At 41.9% G+C, this 13044-nt stretch overlaps 2 protein-coding genes across 3 annotated transcripts; one reads left to right on the forward strand and one right to left on the reverse strand.

Annotated features, from left to right (window-relative positions):
• The first annotated feature begins 2414 nt into the window (after positions 1-2414).
• Positions 2415-9365, forward strand: mlc1 (modulator of VRAC current 1). Of its 2 annotated transcripts, none has more exons than XM_023802129.2 (12): positions 2415-2651; positions 3993-4250; positions 4566-4655; positions 5560-5613; positions 5923-6024; positions 6416-6517; positions 6618-6689; positions 6874-6990; positions 7090-7146; positions 7921-8043; positions 8299-8457; positions 8835-9365. In XM_023802129.2, the coding sequence occupies exons 1-12, from the start codon at positions 2640-2642 to the stop codon at positions 8913-8915; spliced, it is 1227 nt and encodes a 408-aa protein (XP_023657897.1). In that variant the 5' UTR covers positions 2415-2639; the 3' UTR covers positions 8916-9365. The 2 variants fall into 2 exon arrangements, with proteins under 2 accessions (XP_023657897.1, XP_023657895.1); XM_023802127.2 differs by having other exon boundaries at positions 2423-2651; positions 8296-8457.
• Positions 9366-10690: 1325 nt separating this feature from the next.
• LOC111838798 (uncharacterized) lies at positions 10691-12749 on the reverse strand. The gene is made up of 4 exons (XM_023802130.2): positions 12614-12749; positions 11820-11863; positions 11349-11641; positions 10691-11219 (listed from the first exon to the last, which is right to left on the reverse strand). Exons 1-4 carry the CDS (start codon positions 12649-12651, stop codon positions 10893-10895), a joined length of 702 nt encoding a protein of 233 aa, XP_023657898.2. The 5' UTR covers positions 12652-12749; the 3' UTR covers positions 10691-10892.
• Positions 12750-13044: the final 295 nt, after the last annotated feature.

Raw genomic sequence — 13044 nt, forward strand, 5'->3', positions numbered from 1 at the left:
TCCTGGCTACTTTGAAGAGCTGCAGGTGAATGACAAAACTTATCAAGCTTATTTCAAAAACCATCCCGTCTTTTATTTTTTATGTCACAGACAATTGTCTCAGAAAAATCGTTTTTCCGTTTTGTTTTTCAGCTTATAAACTCATAGTATTGTTGCTAGTATCTGAAAGACATCACCCTTTTTTTGGCTTTTTGTGGGTTTTTGTATTCGAGATGCGAAGGAAAGGTTGCCATGGTGGTGCAGTGGTTAGCACCGTTGCTTCACACCTCTGGATCACACTCTGGCTCTTGTTCTCCACATATTGTCGTGGGAATTTCCCTGGGTTATCTGGTTTCCCACCAGTCCAAAAGCATGCTAAGGTGAACTGGAGTTGCCAAAATTGCCTATGTATGTGAATGGTGTTGGTGCCCCATCTTGGGTTATTCCCTGCCTTGTGTCCATTGTTTCTCGGATAGGTTCAGAACCCTCCTGCATAGGACAAAAGTTTGTTAGGAGCCACCTTCCATACTTCTCATAACCAAAAATTATTTTAAGAACAATATCTGTAGTCACAGCCTTCTGAAGAGGCCTGTTCATTACAGGGGTAAATATGGAACCCATGCAGCCAGGGGCTGGATTGGAGAAATGGGCTTTCAGTCCCTCTGTTTACATTGCGATCATTGTATGCAAAGTATTAATTTTCTGTTGCGATGTTGTTAGTTTATGCAGGGGTGTTAGGGGAGCTTGGATACCCTGACCGATTCAAGGGGGCCCAGGGCCCCAGATCAGGGACCCTTTAGCAAAATCTACCAAGGGGAGCCCCTCCCCAGCCTGCTTGGCATTTATGTGTGGGACCCATATTTCTTTAGATTGAAAGTGCCAACTCAAGCAGGGGGCCCAAGGTGACATTTTGTCAGGCAGTCCAGAATTTCTAGCTACGCCCCTGAGTATATGTTTTGCAGTGTCTTAGTAAATCCATTCATCTTCCAACTGCTAATCCAGTGCAGGATTGTGGGCAGCTGGGGTCTATGCCAGCAAACACAAGGCAGGGGGCACCCTGGATGTGATGCCAGTCCATTATAGAGCCTATCTTGGTTAAATTTTGAAAAGAACATTGTCAATAATAAGAGCATATTTCCAAAAAAAATGTTCACACTCTGGGATTTCTGGGTTTTCGTTAGAAAGCTGATTTTTTTTAGGAAGTTAAGTCAATAGACAAAGAGCCGAGTAAAGAGAATCACAGAGAGGGAGAGAGAGAGAAGGCCAGAGCCAGGAAGAAGATGAGGGGAGGCGTTATACAACCATGCAGTGGAAACAGGCCTGTCATTGTTCTCAGGGCTGTTTGTGCTGAAGAGCCTTAAGAGGCCAAGGCACTGTGTCGCCAGCGTCAATGGGGATTGGCAGGACCATCTCTCAGCCGTGTTTACATCATTGAGATGTATCTTCATCAAGTGTACCAGGTCAACTCTCTCTGTTAGTGTATCATTGCCATAAAAGCTAATGTCGCCATCTGTTATTTTAGGTTTATTCAAACGTGCTGTCTGCTAGTTGCGCATTCCTACAAGCAGAAGCATGTGGTTGTGGACTACTTGTCATAAATCAGTCTTAAAGGGAAACTCCATATTGCTTTGTATCCTTGGTGAACTTATTTACTAATTTAGTTGTTAAATTTATGTTAGAAATGCTGCTTTGCATTCTTCCCGAGGGTTTTGATGGCGCAGTTATTTAGTATCGGAGCTGTGTGCCAATATTCTGTAAATTGAGTGTATGTTTGTGCTGTACAACTAGGCAAATGGAATTGTGTTTGAAGAAGTATCCAAGGATACGGCTGCCCCGAAATGATTTTTGAATGGGGCTGAACATTGTACTCCAACATAGGCTTAATTTTTTCATACTAACACTGCCTACAGCCACTTCTGAGGGTCCTCCCTATAGGTGGCATCATAAATCTTACAAAATGGAGGCACTAAATCTAGTCCTATCAGTTCCTGTTATGCGCTGCAAGAGATTTTGGGGCATTTAGCTATTTTGTTTATCTCTGTTTCATTTAAAAAGTAAAAATACTTTAAAAACAATACAGAAATGGCAAGATAAATTTCTGGCAATTAATATTCATTAGTCCCACTACATGAGAAAAAACAACTGAAAACAGGGAGGGAAAAGTTGTAGCAGTTGCCCCGGTTGTACTATTTACACAGAGAGTTTTACAGGCCTGAGCCCTACGACAGGCCAGACAAAACGGTCCCATTCCTCAAAGCCCGCTCTACCGTTTTTTACCATCCACTCTTGTTGTGGGCATTTTAGGGGTGCGGTGTGGGTTTTTTTTCCCAAAGAGACAGTAATTTTGGTCAGTTCTGGAGCTGTGAAGCGAAAGGCTTTCGGGGAGGGGTGGGGGCCTTTTTGTCAGTTCCAGTCCCCAGCGTAAGCCTCGTTTCCAAGGGCTTCATTGTCATTCAGGAGCCATGGCGGCCTGGCGCTGCTCTTGAAGATTTTTTTCTACCCTCTTTGAAAAGATCAGCTCCACCCCCCCACCCCAAAACAAAAAAAGTGGGAGAAAGAGAGAGAGAGGGGAAGAATTTCTGGAAAGAAAAACAAGCTGCCTCTTCGTAATCTCGAACCCTTGCTATCAGAGAAAACTTGTAGTGGACAGGGTGCTGCCCATGGAAACACAGGTGAGAGCTGGTCAAGGCCGCCACAGTGCGGCAGGGAGGCGGGGGGGTGAGAGGTATGGCAAGGTGATGGGGAAATACCATCAGGATCGAGCAATAAAACATTTTGGGTAGGGGTGGGGTGTTTTGAAAGTTACCTTTAGCGGCAGCTTTCACACCTCCCATCCTGAAAGATCTCTAAATTAACGTTCTTTATTGCCTCAAATATGCTTGCTTTTCACATGGTTGCCATGCCTACCTCGGACTGTATTTTGTTTATCAGTAATCAGCTGGGAATGATTGGGTGACCATACTAGCAGGCAAGCTATGGTGTGAAAACTGGGCTTTGCTTAATGTTTAATGTCTGTTATTTTAGTTTTATCCTCTAGCCAATTTCTGCAGGCTTGTGTGATATGTAAACATTTTTTTTCTGTGATTTCTGTTAAACAGAATAAGGAAACTATACATAGTTTGTAGAACTTCATCACTCGTTTGTAAAAGGCTGTTGTGACAAGGCCAGAATTGCACAGGTTCTCCTGGTCTGGTTTGGGAGCATGAAAATCATTGATGTGTCAGTTAACTAGCCTACTGGTAGAAATGTGTCTGAAATAAACTCTTTATTAGTATCATACTTGTTTGCTTTTCAGTTGTTCGTTTAAGCATGAGTGAAATTGAGCATTTAGCTTTTAACAGTAAACTTGAATAGTCAGACAAATTAAAATCCCATAAACACGTTTCCTCATCTGATAGTTAAGATAATAGCCTGGTCTTTTACATTTAGTCCAAAAAATAAGTACAGACTCTATATTGTTTGTTTCATTACTAGTGTTTTACACTTAAAATGCCTTCAGACATCTTACTACTCCAAAAGCTTCCTGATATATCTGTAAGTTGACTGTGAGATTATGTTTGTTCACAGGGCCAAAGATCATCATTGGCTGCCACCTCCACAAGTCGTATAGTGCTGTTTGTTTCTTTGTTTACCTGCTTCAGAAGAACACGGTGAATTCTTTCATTTCTGCAGTGAAGTTTCTTCTAAATGCAGCATGCCACAAGCTGGCTAAGAATGTGTTTTCTGGAAGTTCTCATTTGCTCATTAATCATCCTATATTATTTGCTTATCATGCCTTTCCAGGAGTGCTACATAATCAAGCTTCCATAGCTACGAAGTTTGTAAATAATCACGATCCGGAAAGCAATGTAATGTCCTCAGTGCCATCGAAACCTTGTCACCCCTCCCTGATTCACAACAAGCCAGCAGGCAGTGTGGCGGAAGTGGGCTGGTTCTTGGGTGACTTGGGCAGAGGGAATCACAAGCAGCCCTCCCATCTCCCCATTTCCTGACCCTGTCCCTCTTCCCGGTAGTTGAGAGTGGACCAGAGCACCAGGAGCCCCCCCACGGCTCCGCGGGAGGAGCTGCTGGCCCGGGAGGAGTTCAGCTACGAGCGTGCAGGTCCACAGGAGCGGCCCAGTGGACTGGCAGGACGGCGTGCGGAGAGGGAACGGCCCGACAGGGACAGCTACACAGTGGATGTTCATGCCAGCGATCTGCAGCTTCCACAAGCCCAGCCCCTGCACCCCTGCCTTAGCTACAGGGCCTGGCTGTACAGCGTCCTCATCGGGGTAAGGGGGGGTAACCTATAGATCCCAGCTCTACAACGTCCTCATTGGGGTGAGGGGGGCTACCTACGTGGCCCTGCTCTACTGCGTCCTCATCGGGGTGAGGGGGGTTACCTACGGGGCCCGGCTCTACAGCGTCCTCATAGGGGTGAGGCGATTTAACTACAAGGCCTGGACAAGGTCAAGTCGAGTGCATTGCTGAGAGTTAATCTGCTAATCTATCATTGTTTGTTTTAAATCTTTTTTTGAATAACCAGCCTTGATAGAGCATAAATGATGAATGATCTGATTGGTTGACTGTATTTTTATGTCTTTCAGGGCAGCCTCTTGATAACGGCAGGCTTCTCTCTCTACCTGGGCAATATCTTCCCTGCTGCCATGGACTATCTGCGATGTGCGGCAGGCTCTGTGAGTATACCTGTGCCAAAAGCATCACAGTAGAAGCCTATTGGCCAACTTGCTCTAGTGACTTTGAATCTGCCAAGAGACAGCTGAAAATAACAACTTAGCGGGATCCCGGCTCCCACCACATATAATCAACATGTGTACAATCCCTTTGAGGCAAAGGCGGTTGACCACCTTCCTTTACAGTTTCCTTTAGCAAGAAGTACTCAAGGAAGCAGCAGAAAACCGGCCTTCATTGCAATATAAAAACTGTTTGGCTTAATGAAATGTACCGTAGCTAAGACATTCAAAAATATTCATGTTGGGTATTACCATATTAAGAGGAATCAAGTGATGTCCATGGCTGGTATATTGTTACAAAGGTATTTAAAAACATACAGGACAAATGAATTCATTAGTTTTTGCATCTGTTTTCTGCACACTACAGGCAAAAGGTAGGGAACAATCTATAGGATGGGGAGCCAACCCATCACAGGGCACACTCACACACTATTCACTCACACGCCATTCACTCACACATCATTCACTCACACGCCATTCACTCGCACACACCTTTCACATGTGTGGGTACTTTGGCAACTCCAAAGCTGCTTTATTTCCATTTCACACAAGTACAGGTACATTGGAATGCATCTTTTCACAAATCCCATCTTGCTTTCCTTTGAGACAAACACACACATATTTACACTGGCTGTTCATCTTGCGCCGCTGACTGGTAGCTCAGATATTAGAAACTTTATTTCAGCTGAATGTTCCTGTTTAAACAATGTTTTCCATGTACACCATTAACCTGTATTGTATAAGTGGAATGGAAAATGGATGACTGGGTTTTTCTGTATATTTTAGCCTTAGCTAGTTTAGCACGGTGGTTGCGCATGGAGCATTCTGCTCTGTCTCTCTCACTCAGGGTATCCCTGCAGCGGTGGCCAGCTTCACCATCGCCAAGAAGAGACACATCGCTGTGAGTGCCGTGTGAGCCTCCCCAGCTGTCCCAAAGAAGGCTTTACACAGAAAGACAGTTTGACATAGAAAACTAGGAACTATGAGTTACTGCCCAGCACTGCTTTCAAAATATTTTCAGTTCTGCTACTTAAACTGTAACAGATTTAATGCTGTCAAAACCATGTAGAAATTCATCAGATCGTAGAGTTTGGCATTCGGAATATAGAATATTGTGGATCAATGTGTTTTTAGAGACACAATCTTTGATTCTAATAAGTACTTAATTACTATAGTTACCTGTGGTTAAATACTGTGCCCTTGATTGTAGGTGTCAGATTTCCAGGTCCTATTTGTGTCCACATTTGCTGTCACAACCACCTGCTTGGTTTGGTTTGGCTGTAAATTAGTGCTGAACCCCTCTGCCATCAACGTGAGTCTGTTTCTGGACTTTTTTGTGTGTGTATGTTAATATTGCAGTGCACAAACTTATCACTGATCTATGATCATATTAAGGCTGTGCGAATGAAATGCAGACCTGCGAATCACTTTCATACTTTGTGTTGCTTTGCAAATCTCACTTGCTCTGATTTTATCTGTAGTTTACAACACAGATGAATAAATTCACGCATTCTATGAATTATTTACCAGCTGAGTTCTTACCAGTACAATGCCAGTTGTGTAACTAGTTCCATCTGAAAAGCACATCAGACTTGCTCAGAACATATTTCTCCAGAATACGAAGAGGTACTTGAATTATTGAAAAGGCTATGGTGTATAAACCCTCTTAAACCCCTGACATCCACCTACCCCCCATGACCTAGATCAACTTCAACCTCATCCTGCTCATTCTCCTGGAGGTCCTGATGGCCAGCACTGTTATTCTATCTGCCCGCTCTGCAGAGGCTCGCTGCAGCCAAAAAAAGGTGTGTTGTGTGTCTTTAATCACTATGACACCTGCAGTTCAACCAGGATTTTTTTCACCCTCAATTCTAACACACCACATTGGCATCCTTTCCACTCCAGCTGATGACCTATGACAGACCGGTGGTGCTAACACCGCGGACCTTGCCTACCCGCCTGCTCAAGGCCTACTCTGTGAGTCTGCTAGCAGTGTGAAACTGTTCTCCTATCACATCTGGCTCTCCGGCTTCTGTCTGTTTGTGTTGCATCTATACTGTACAAAATATGGTATCAACAGATCTATACTATCAGAATAGTTGCTGGTAAGAAAATGCATAGTAAGAAAATAATTTCTGTTTCACCACACGCTTCCACTCAGGTAATTGAGGTGATAGTAGGCATCTCCGCTGTGTTCGGAGGAATCATTGCTCTCAACATGGATGCCCTCGTCCCTGGGCCCTACCTATCCGTCACATTTTTCTGGATCCTGGTGGCCGTGAGTTTCATGATGGGGGGGAGGGTGGTTGGTATTTTTGTCTTATTTCAGTTATTGAGATTAATTATAGCTTTTCCTGTGTCTCTGCGTGCCTGCAAGTGTTTCCCCAGCGCCATCGCCAGCCACGTGGTGGCAGAATATCCAAACAAGTGTCTGGTGAGTCAACCAGTCTCACACAGCTACAGCAGGCACCGATGAGTCATCACAGAGCGTGGTAGCCAATGAGTAGCTCTGAATTCTCACGGGAACCAAGCAACCTGGGAAACTTTAATCCTTCAGTTAATCATTTGGGAGGGAGAACATGTCTCTGGGCTGGCTATCAATTAGTTGAAAATGTAAATTCCTTGCCTATTGCTCTTTTCTGGGGTATTAGAAATTGATAAATGTGGTTAGATATTATAATTATAATAACATTAAAATATATATAGCATATAAAGTATTGCTTTTAGGTGACCTGGGCAAAAGCCAGCCCCATGATCATTGAAATGAAAAAAAATTGCATGACATTTTATGTTTAATTACCATGAGTAATCACAACTACTTCTACATTCATACCAGAATACAAAAGTGAGCTGCTCCAAAAAAAGAACAAGTCTTCTGTTGTAGATTTCATGGAACATGAAAATAGTCATTACAAGATGGCCGCTGCTGACATGGTGAAGCTCAGATGTGGCTCTGCACAGAAAATAATTGTCCAGATCTGGGTTATTGAGTATAGAGTAGATCCTCGCCCCCGTTACTAAGCAAATTTGAAAGTGTTGTGTTCCTGCAAGTGAGGAGAACACTCTACCATATCCACATTTTTAGCATCTCACTGTTCATTTTTAATGAGTCTCCTTTTTCTCCCTTGGTCCAGTTTTCCCTCAGATTAAGAATGCACTGTAATCGAAGCAGGGCGGCACTAAGTGCCTCTCTGCCCCTCTTCTGCAGGTGGAGGTTCTGATGGTTATCAGCAGCGTTACGTCCCCCCTGCTCTTCTCTGCCTCTGGCTTCCTGTCCTGCAGCTTGCTGAGGTTCGTCGAGATCTTTCTACATGAGGTGCCCATCGCGAAGGTTAGCAATGCTATGCTACGGCAAGCTCCTGTCGCTCTGTAACTCACAGATAATAAAAGCATGGCGACATCGCAATGCAAAAAATTGCTATTGCGTTAAATAAAACCAAGCCAACGGAATATAACAGTTATAATTTCTATAGCAACAATTACAACATATTTGTTCTTAAGCCAGTGCAATATCTCATTTAGCAGTTGTATGTGTGTGTGTGTGTGTGTGTGTGTGTGTGTGTGTGTGCCCCCCCCCCCGCAGCAGTCTTACGACGTCCTGCTGCTCATCCTGATGGTGCTGCTGCTGGTGCAGGCTGTGTTGACCCTGGCCACCGTGCTGCACTGCGCATTTTACAAGACGCAGTTCCGCCTGGGGATGCCCGAGTGGGATGAGCGCCCGCAACAGCCCTCGCAGCACCTCCAGGTACACGCGCACTCACATATTTTATTTAAAGAATTTCTTTTTTTTTCTCAGCATTGGAACAGTCACTCTGTGCGCAAGTATGGGATTTTTAAGATAAATTGATTATAATACCAATAAAGGGGAAGCAACAGGTGAAGTGGATTGATAACACTGAAGGGGTGTGTGGCTCTGTGTTAGAACTGTGATCGGAAGGATGTTGATTCAAATCCTGTGGTTCGCAGAGTGATTTCACTGTTGATCTTGAGCAAGGCCCTTAACCGGAATTACTCCCAGGCGTGGCTGTACATCACTATATAAATGGTATGTAGCTCAGTTTTTCACATGGCAAAAACCCAAACAGACTTCTCTTTTTCTCTCCGTCAAACCCTGAAACACAGCAAAACACACCTAATGGGACTATGCATGAGTTTGACAAGGACAAAGCCTGGAAGGCGGTGGTGGTCCAAATGGCTCACTGAAGTGAATGGGGGACGGAGAGCAATGGATGGGGAGGGAATGGGTGGAGAAGGTGGAGTTATGTATTAGGACAGCTGGACAGAGGTGAGGAAAAGATGGTGTACCTATGTCTCTCTGAGGATTGGAACTCGCTTTAACAATCCGCTTACTTCAGTGCATGGTCCGTAGCCCAGACGTCATAGTCACCACCAGAGACACTAATTCTGCTGTGTATCACCTAGGCTGCTCTGATCCCTGTCACTCTGTCCATCATGTAGTGTTGTAGCCTTTCTCAAGATGATGTGTATATTTAGATTTTATATAAACGACTGTTTATATTAGCTAAGGTGGTTTGTATATTAGTGTAGATTTTATTTCAGTATAAATACAATGTATTAAAATCCAGGATCACTTGTTGTTTGTTCTGTGGAAGTATGGGTCGAATAAATCCAAGCTCAGAAACCCTGCAAAAAGTTCCCGACCCTCTCTGTTGATGCAAGGGATCAAATATGCTTATCATGGTTCTAATTTTGGATCATACTCAGATTTAATCTCTTTGCGGAGGTCAGAAATCTGCTTTTAAATGTAACCTCACAAAGAGCAGTCATGCACTGTTATACATATTTTGCTTGTTATGAATCAGAAGGAAAAAAGCACTGATCTATAAATCATGCTGTCAGTAAGAAAAAAATGATCCAATGCAAACATGAAAGCATTGAGGGATGGATACAAAGGTTGTGGTATTGGACGGCAACCAGGGGGTCCAGGATGGACCCTGTTGTGAAACTCTAATGTAGCTGTACAAATGCGTAACATTATGTTGTCCAAACAACTAAATATCTAAATGTAAGGTGAAAACACTGCATGTAACAAGGCTAAAGGGGTCACCATTCACTCATTTTAAAATGATGTTAATTTATTGGGAAACCTGGCTCTTTTTGCATGGTTTGAGGCTGCACAGATTAACAGACTGTTCCTCTGGGAGCTGTGGCTGTCTCACAGCTTTTATAGGCTAGGTTAAAGAACCAGAACATGCTCCAGAAACCTCCCCCAGTCTTCTGCTCTGACAGGTTGCCATTCCTGGCAAGGGAGGACCAGGAGAACCCCTAAGTTTCAGCTTGGAAATTTCAGTCTCTGAGGATATATACAGTTTAAGGCCAAAAGTATGGGCATACCAGCTTGTCAAAAATCTACTAAAAATCTACCCAGAAATACTAAAACTAAGGGTATTGATATAAAAATATATATGTTGGTTCAGCATTTGTTACTATAATAGCTATACTAATGTTCTGGGAAAGCACTCCATTAGATACTGGAACATTGCTGCAGGGATTTGCTGCTATTCAAGTTGGGTATTGAAGCCGAGATACAAGTTCCCTTTCTTTGAGCTTCTGTGGCCGACCACTACGCAACTAAACTTGCTTGCAGAAGTTTTGATCTTGACGATCACTTCTTTTGGTATTGATCATGATGGCTCAACCTGTCAAGGTAGAAACTTGGTGAATTAACTTATTTGAAAGATGGCATCCGTGAAGTAGAAAGTCATTCACCTCTTATGTACAGCCACCTGCTATGTACAACTTATGTACAACTATGGCTAATGATTGCTGCAGATTTCATGCATGCGTGCTTAATCTACATCAGCAAAGTACCTGTATTAATCTGTATGAGCACTGGATGTAGCTTAATTAGCTCATTCATATAGTTAATAATGGGCTCCCCATACCTTTGGCCATATAGTGTATATTGCAAGGGGGGAAATAACTTTCAATAAGTAAAATAATAATAAAAAACAAACTTCATTTTTTATTTTTTTATTTTTATTGGACAGAATGCATAAAAATATAACCAAACAAATGATCTGTTAGAAGTAGACTGTTGAAATACATTTGATCAAAATCACATATAAACTGTTAATACAAAATACAAACCCTAATAGAAATTGTCTCGTTTTCATGGTTTGAGTCTAAACAATATCCTACCCTAACACAGTGAGGCACCTATGGCATTGAGGACTGGAAGAAACTCTTCTCATTTTCCATTTGTTTACGAAAGATTGAATTAGCTAGGTGTTTATCGATTTTACGCTGATGTCCATCCAGAAGAGACTTGAAGTGCTTTGATGGGTCATGTCCGTCATTGTCTCTCTTGAAAGAATAGTATGCGTTCTTCTGTGTTATGCTTAGATTCTGTCCCAGATAAGCCCAAAGCCTGGCACATGGTAGCAAAGCCACTGCAAAGTATATTGGTTCGTATCCCTGCATCACCTCATGGTAAGTGTTCACATAGGAGACGATTGCCGGCTGAGGATGGATGATTGTCTGGTTCTGCACAGAGGAAATCGGGCGATGTTAGAATTAATGACAAATAATCAAGAATCAATAAAGTGTAAGTTCCTTAATACAATTCAATGAACATCCAATGATGATCAATGACCAAACACAGAAGTGTCTTACCTCTAATGCATACATGTTAAATAAAGAATTTGTGTATGCCTGGTAACTCTTAAATCGATTCTCAAAGAATAGTCTGAGGTCCTGTGGCATTCCCTCCTTCATGCTCATCTTTTGCAGCATGTCTGTGACATTCCTCAGGTAGTACAGATCCTGCACAATGAACGTCAAGTAGAGCTCTGCTGGAAGGCTTCCGTCCTGCATCCTCTGTAAAAACTTAGTCTGCAGTGTGTCTTTAACAATATTGAAGTTCATCTTCCACAAATCCTCATAAAGGCTGGAGCCCTTTTCAGTGTCTAAAAAAGAGCATGGTTGTAAAGATTAGCACACCTTGCCTTTAGAGTTCACGAAAAATCTTTAAACATCAATCAAATGAAACATCATAGGATACTCGTTTATCAGTACAAAAAAACATTTATGATTGGCAAAGAATTCGAGAAAAAAAGTATTTCGAAAAATAGGTGGTTTACTTACATTGTTCTGATGTCCTCTTGGCATGAGGGGATGCAAGAATGCAACTTTATGCAAAAAAAATAAATTAAAAATAATTTTATATATATATAAGTATAAGTAATTTAAGGTATAAATCAGATAATTTAAAATGCGTTTGTATAAGTGTGAAAATGTTAAGGCATAAACAACAGCTATGAAATTTAAATTGTGCTGAGATAGTTATCATTACAATAAAATAATTACAACATACAATTACAATAATAAAAAGTTACAAATCAAGTTTAATTTTAACTGCAGAAATCCATTAGTAAATAAAAGGGTCATTATGAAAGTAACGTTAACAGTATAGATTTATAGTTTGATGAAATAAGTTGTTTCAGAATTTAATTTCATTAGACAGCTTAATTGATATAGATAATTCAGACACCAAATAAATTAATTGCATGTTTTGTACTATGAGAGGAAATTGGATGTTATGGAGAAAACCCACAAAAACACAAAGGGAACATACAAAGAGACCTGGGGTAGGTAGGACTCGAACCCACAACCTAGCTACTTAGTCACCCTGTCAAAATAAAGAAGCTGCTAAAGCAGGGGTCACCAGCCTTTTTGAAACTGAAAGCTACTTCACAGGTACTGAGCCATACAAAGGGCTACCAGTTTGAAACGCCCTTCTAAACTTATCTAAAATTCATGCATAATAAACCATGTTGGTGACCCCTGTGCTAAAGGTATTCATCCTTCAGTAAGGGCCTGTCTATTCCACTGACAGCAATAGCAGCAGCACTGTATTAATACAGAAACGTCAATCTTACCAGATGCAGAAAAAGCTGAAGATCAGCAAAGACTTCATCCTGATGTCAGGTTTGTGATATGTTTATGTGCTTTAAGTGTCTGTGATTTCATTGTCTTTCTCTCTGACTCTGGGTTTGTATTTATAGTGTAACAGTCACGTATCCTTCATTACAAAACAACATCCTGGAACATGCAGCAACCGTTTTCCCCACATATTACAACTGCCACTCGTAATTCATTTCTACACATAAATGTCTAAATATTTCTACATGTATTATGCCAGAGTAACCTTATTAAGTAGCATATAGCCATTGTTTTAATTTTTCTTTTAGTGTCTATATTAGTGTAGTGTAGGGGAGTAGGTGTTGTGGAGCAGGATGAAGCTAGATAAGTGAACCTGGTTTCTAGTCATTAAAATGCATGTGTGAGTGTTTGCCCTGTGATGACAAGT

The sequence above is a fragment of the Paramormyrops kingsleyae genome, chromosome 3 (assembly GCF_048594095.1).
Source record: "Paramormyrops kingsleyae isolate MSU_618 chromosome 3, PKINGS_0.4, whole genome shotgun sequence".
In the NCBI taxonomy this organism is placed as follows: Eukaryota; Metazoa; Chordata; class Actinopteri; order Osteoglossiformes; family Mormyridae; genus Paramormyrops; species Paramormyrops kingsleyae.

Bases quoted from the DNA above. Each gene is read 5' to 3' on its own strand.
- mlc1 (XM_023802127.2), top strand. The intron at 4,251-4,565 runs GTAAGGGGGGGT...TATGTCTTTCAG, and splicing joins TGTACAGCGTCCTCATCGGG to GGCAGCCTCTTGATAACGGC. The intron at 6,518-6,617 runs GTGTGTTGTGTG...TTTCCACTCCAG, and splicing joins CTCGCTGCAGCCAAAAAAAG to CTGATGACCTATGACAGACC.
- LOC111838798 (XM_023802130.2), bottom strand. From the start codon at position 12,651: ATGAAGTCTTTGCTGATCTTCAGCTTTTTCTGCATCTG. The intron at 11,864-12,613 runs GTAAGATTGACG...TTTTGCATAAAG, and splicing joins TTCAGCTTTTTCTGCATCTG to TTGCATTCTTGCATCCCCTC. The intron at 11,220-11,348 runs GTAAGACACTTC...TCCTCTGTGCAG, and splicing joins TTAACATGTATGCATTAGAG to AACCAGACAATCATCCATCC.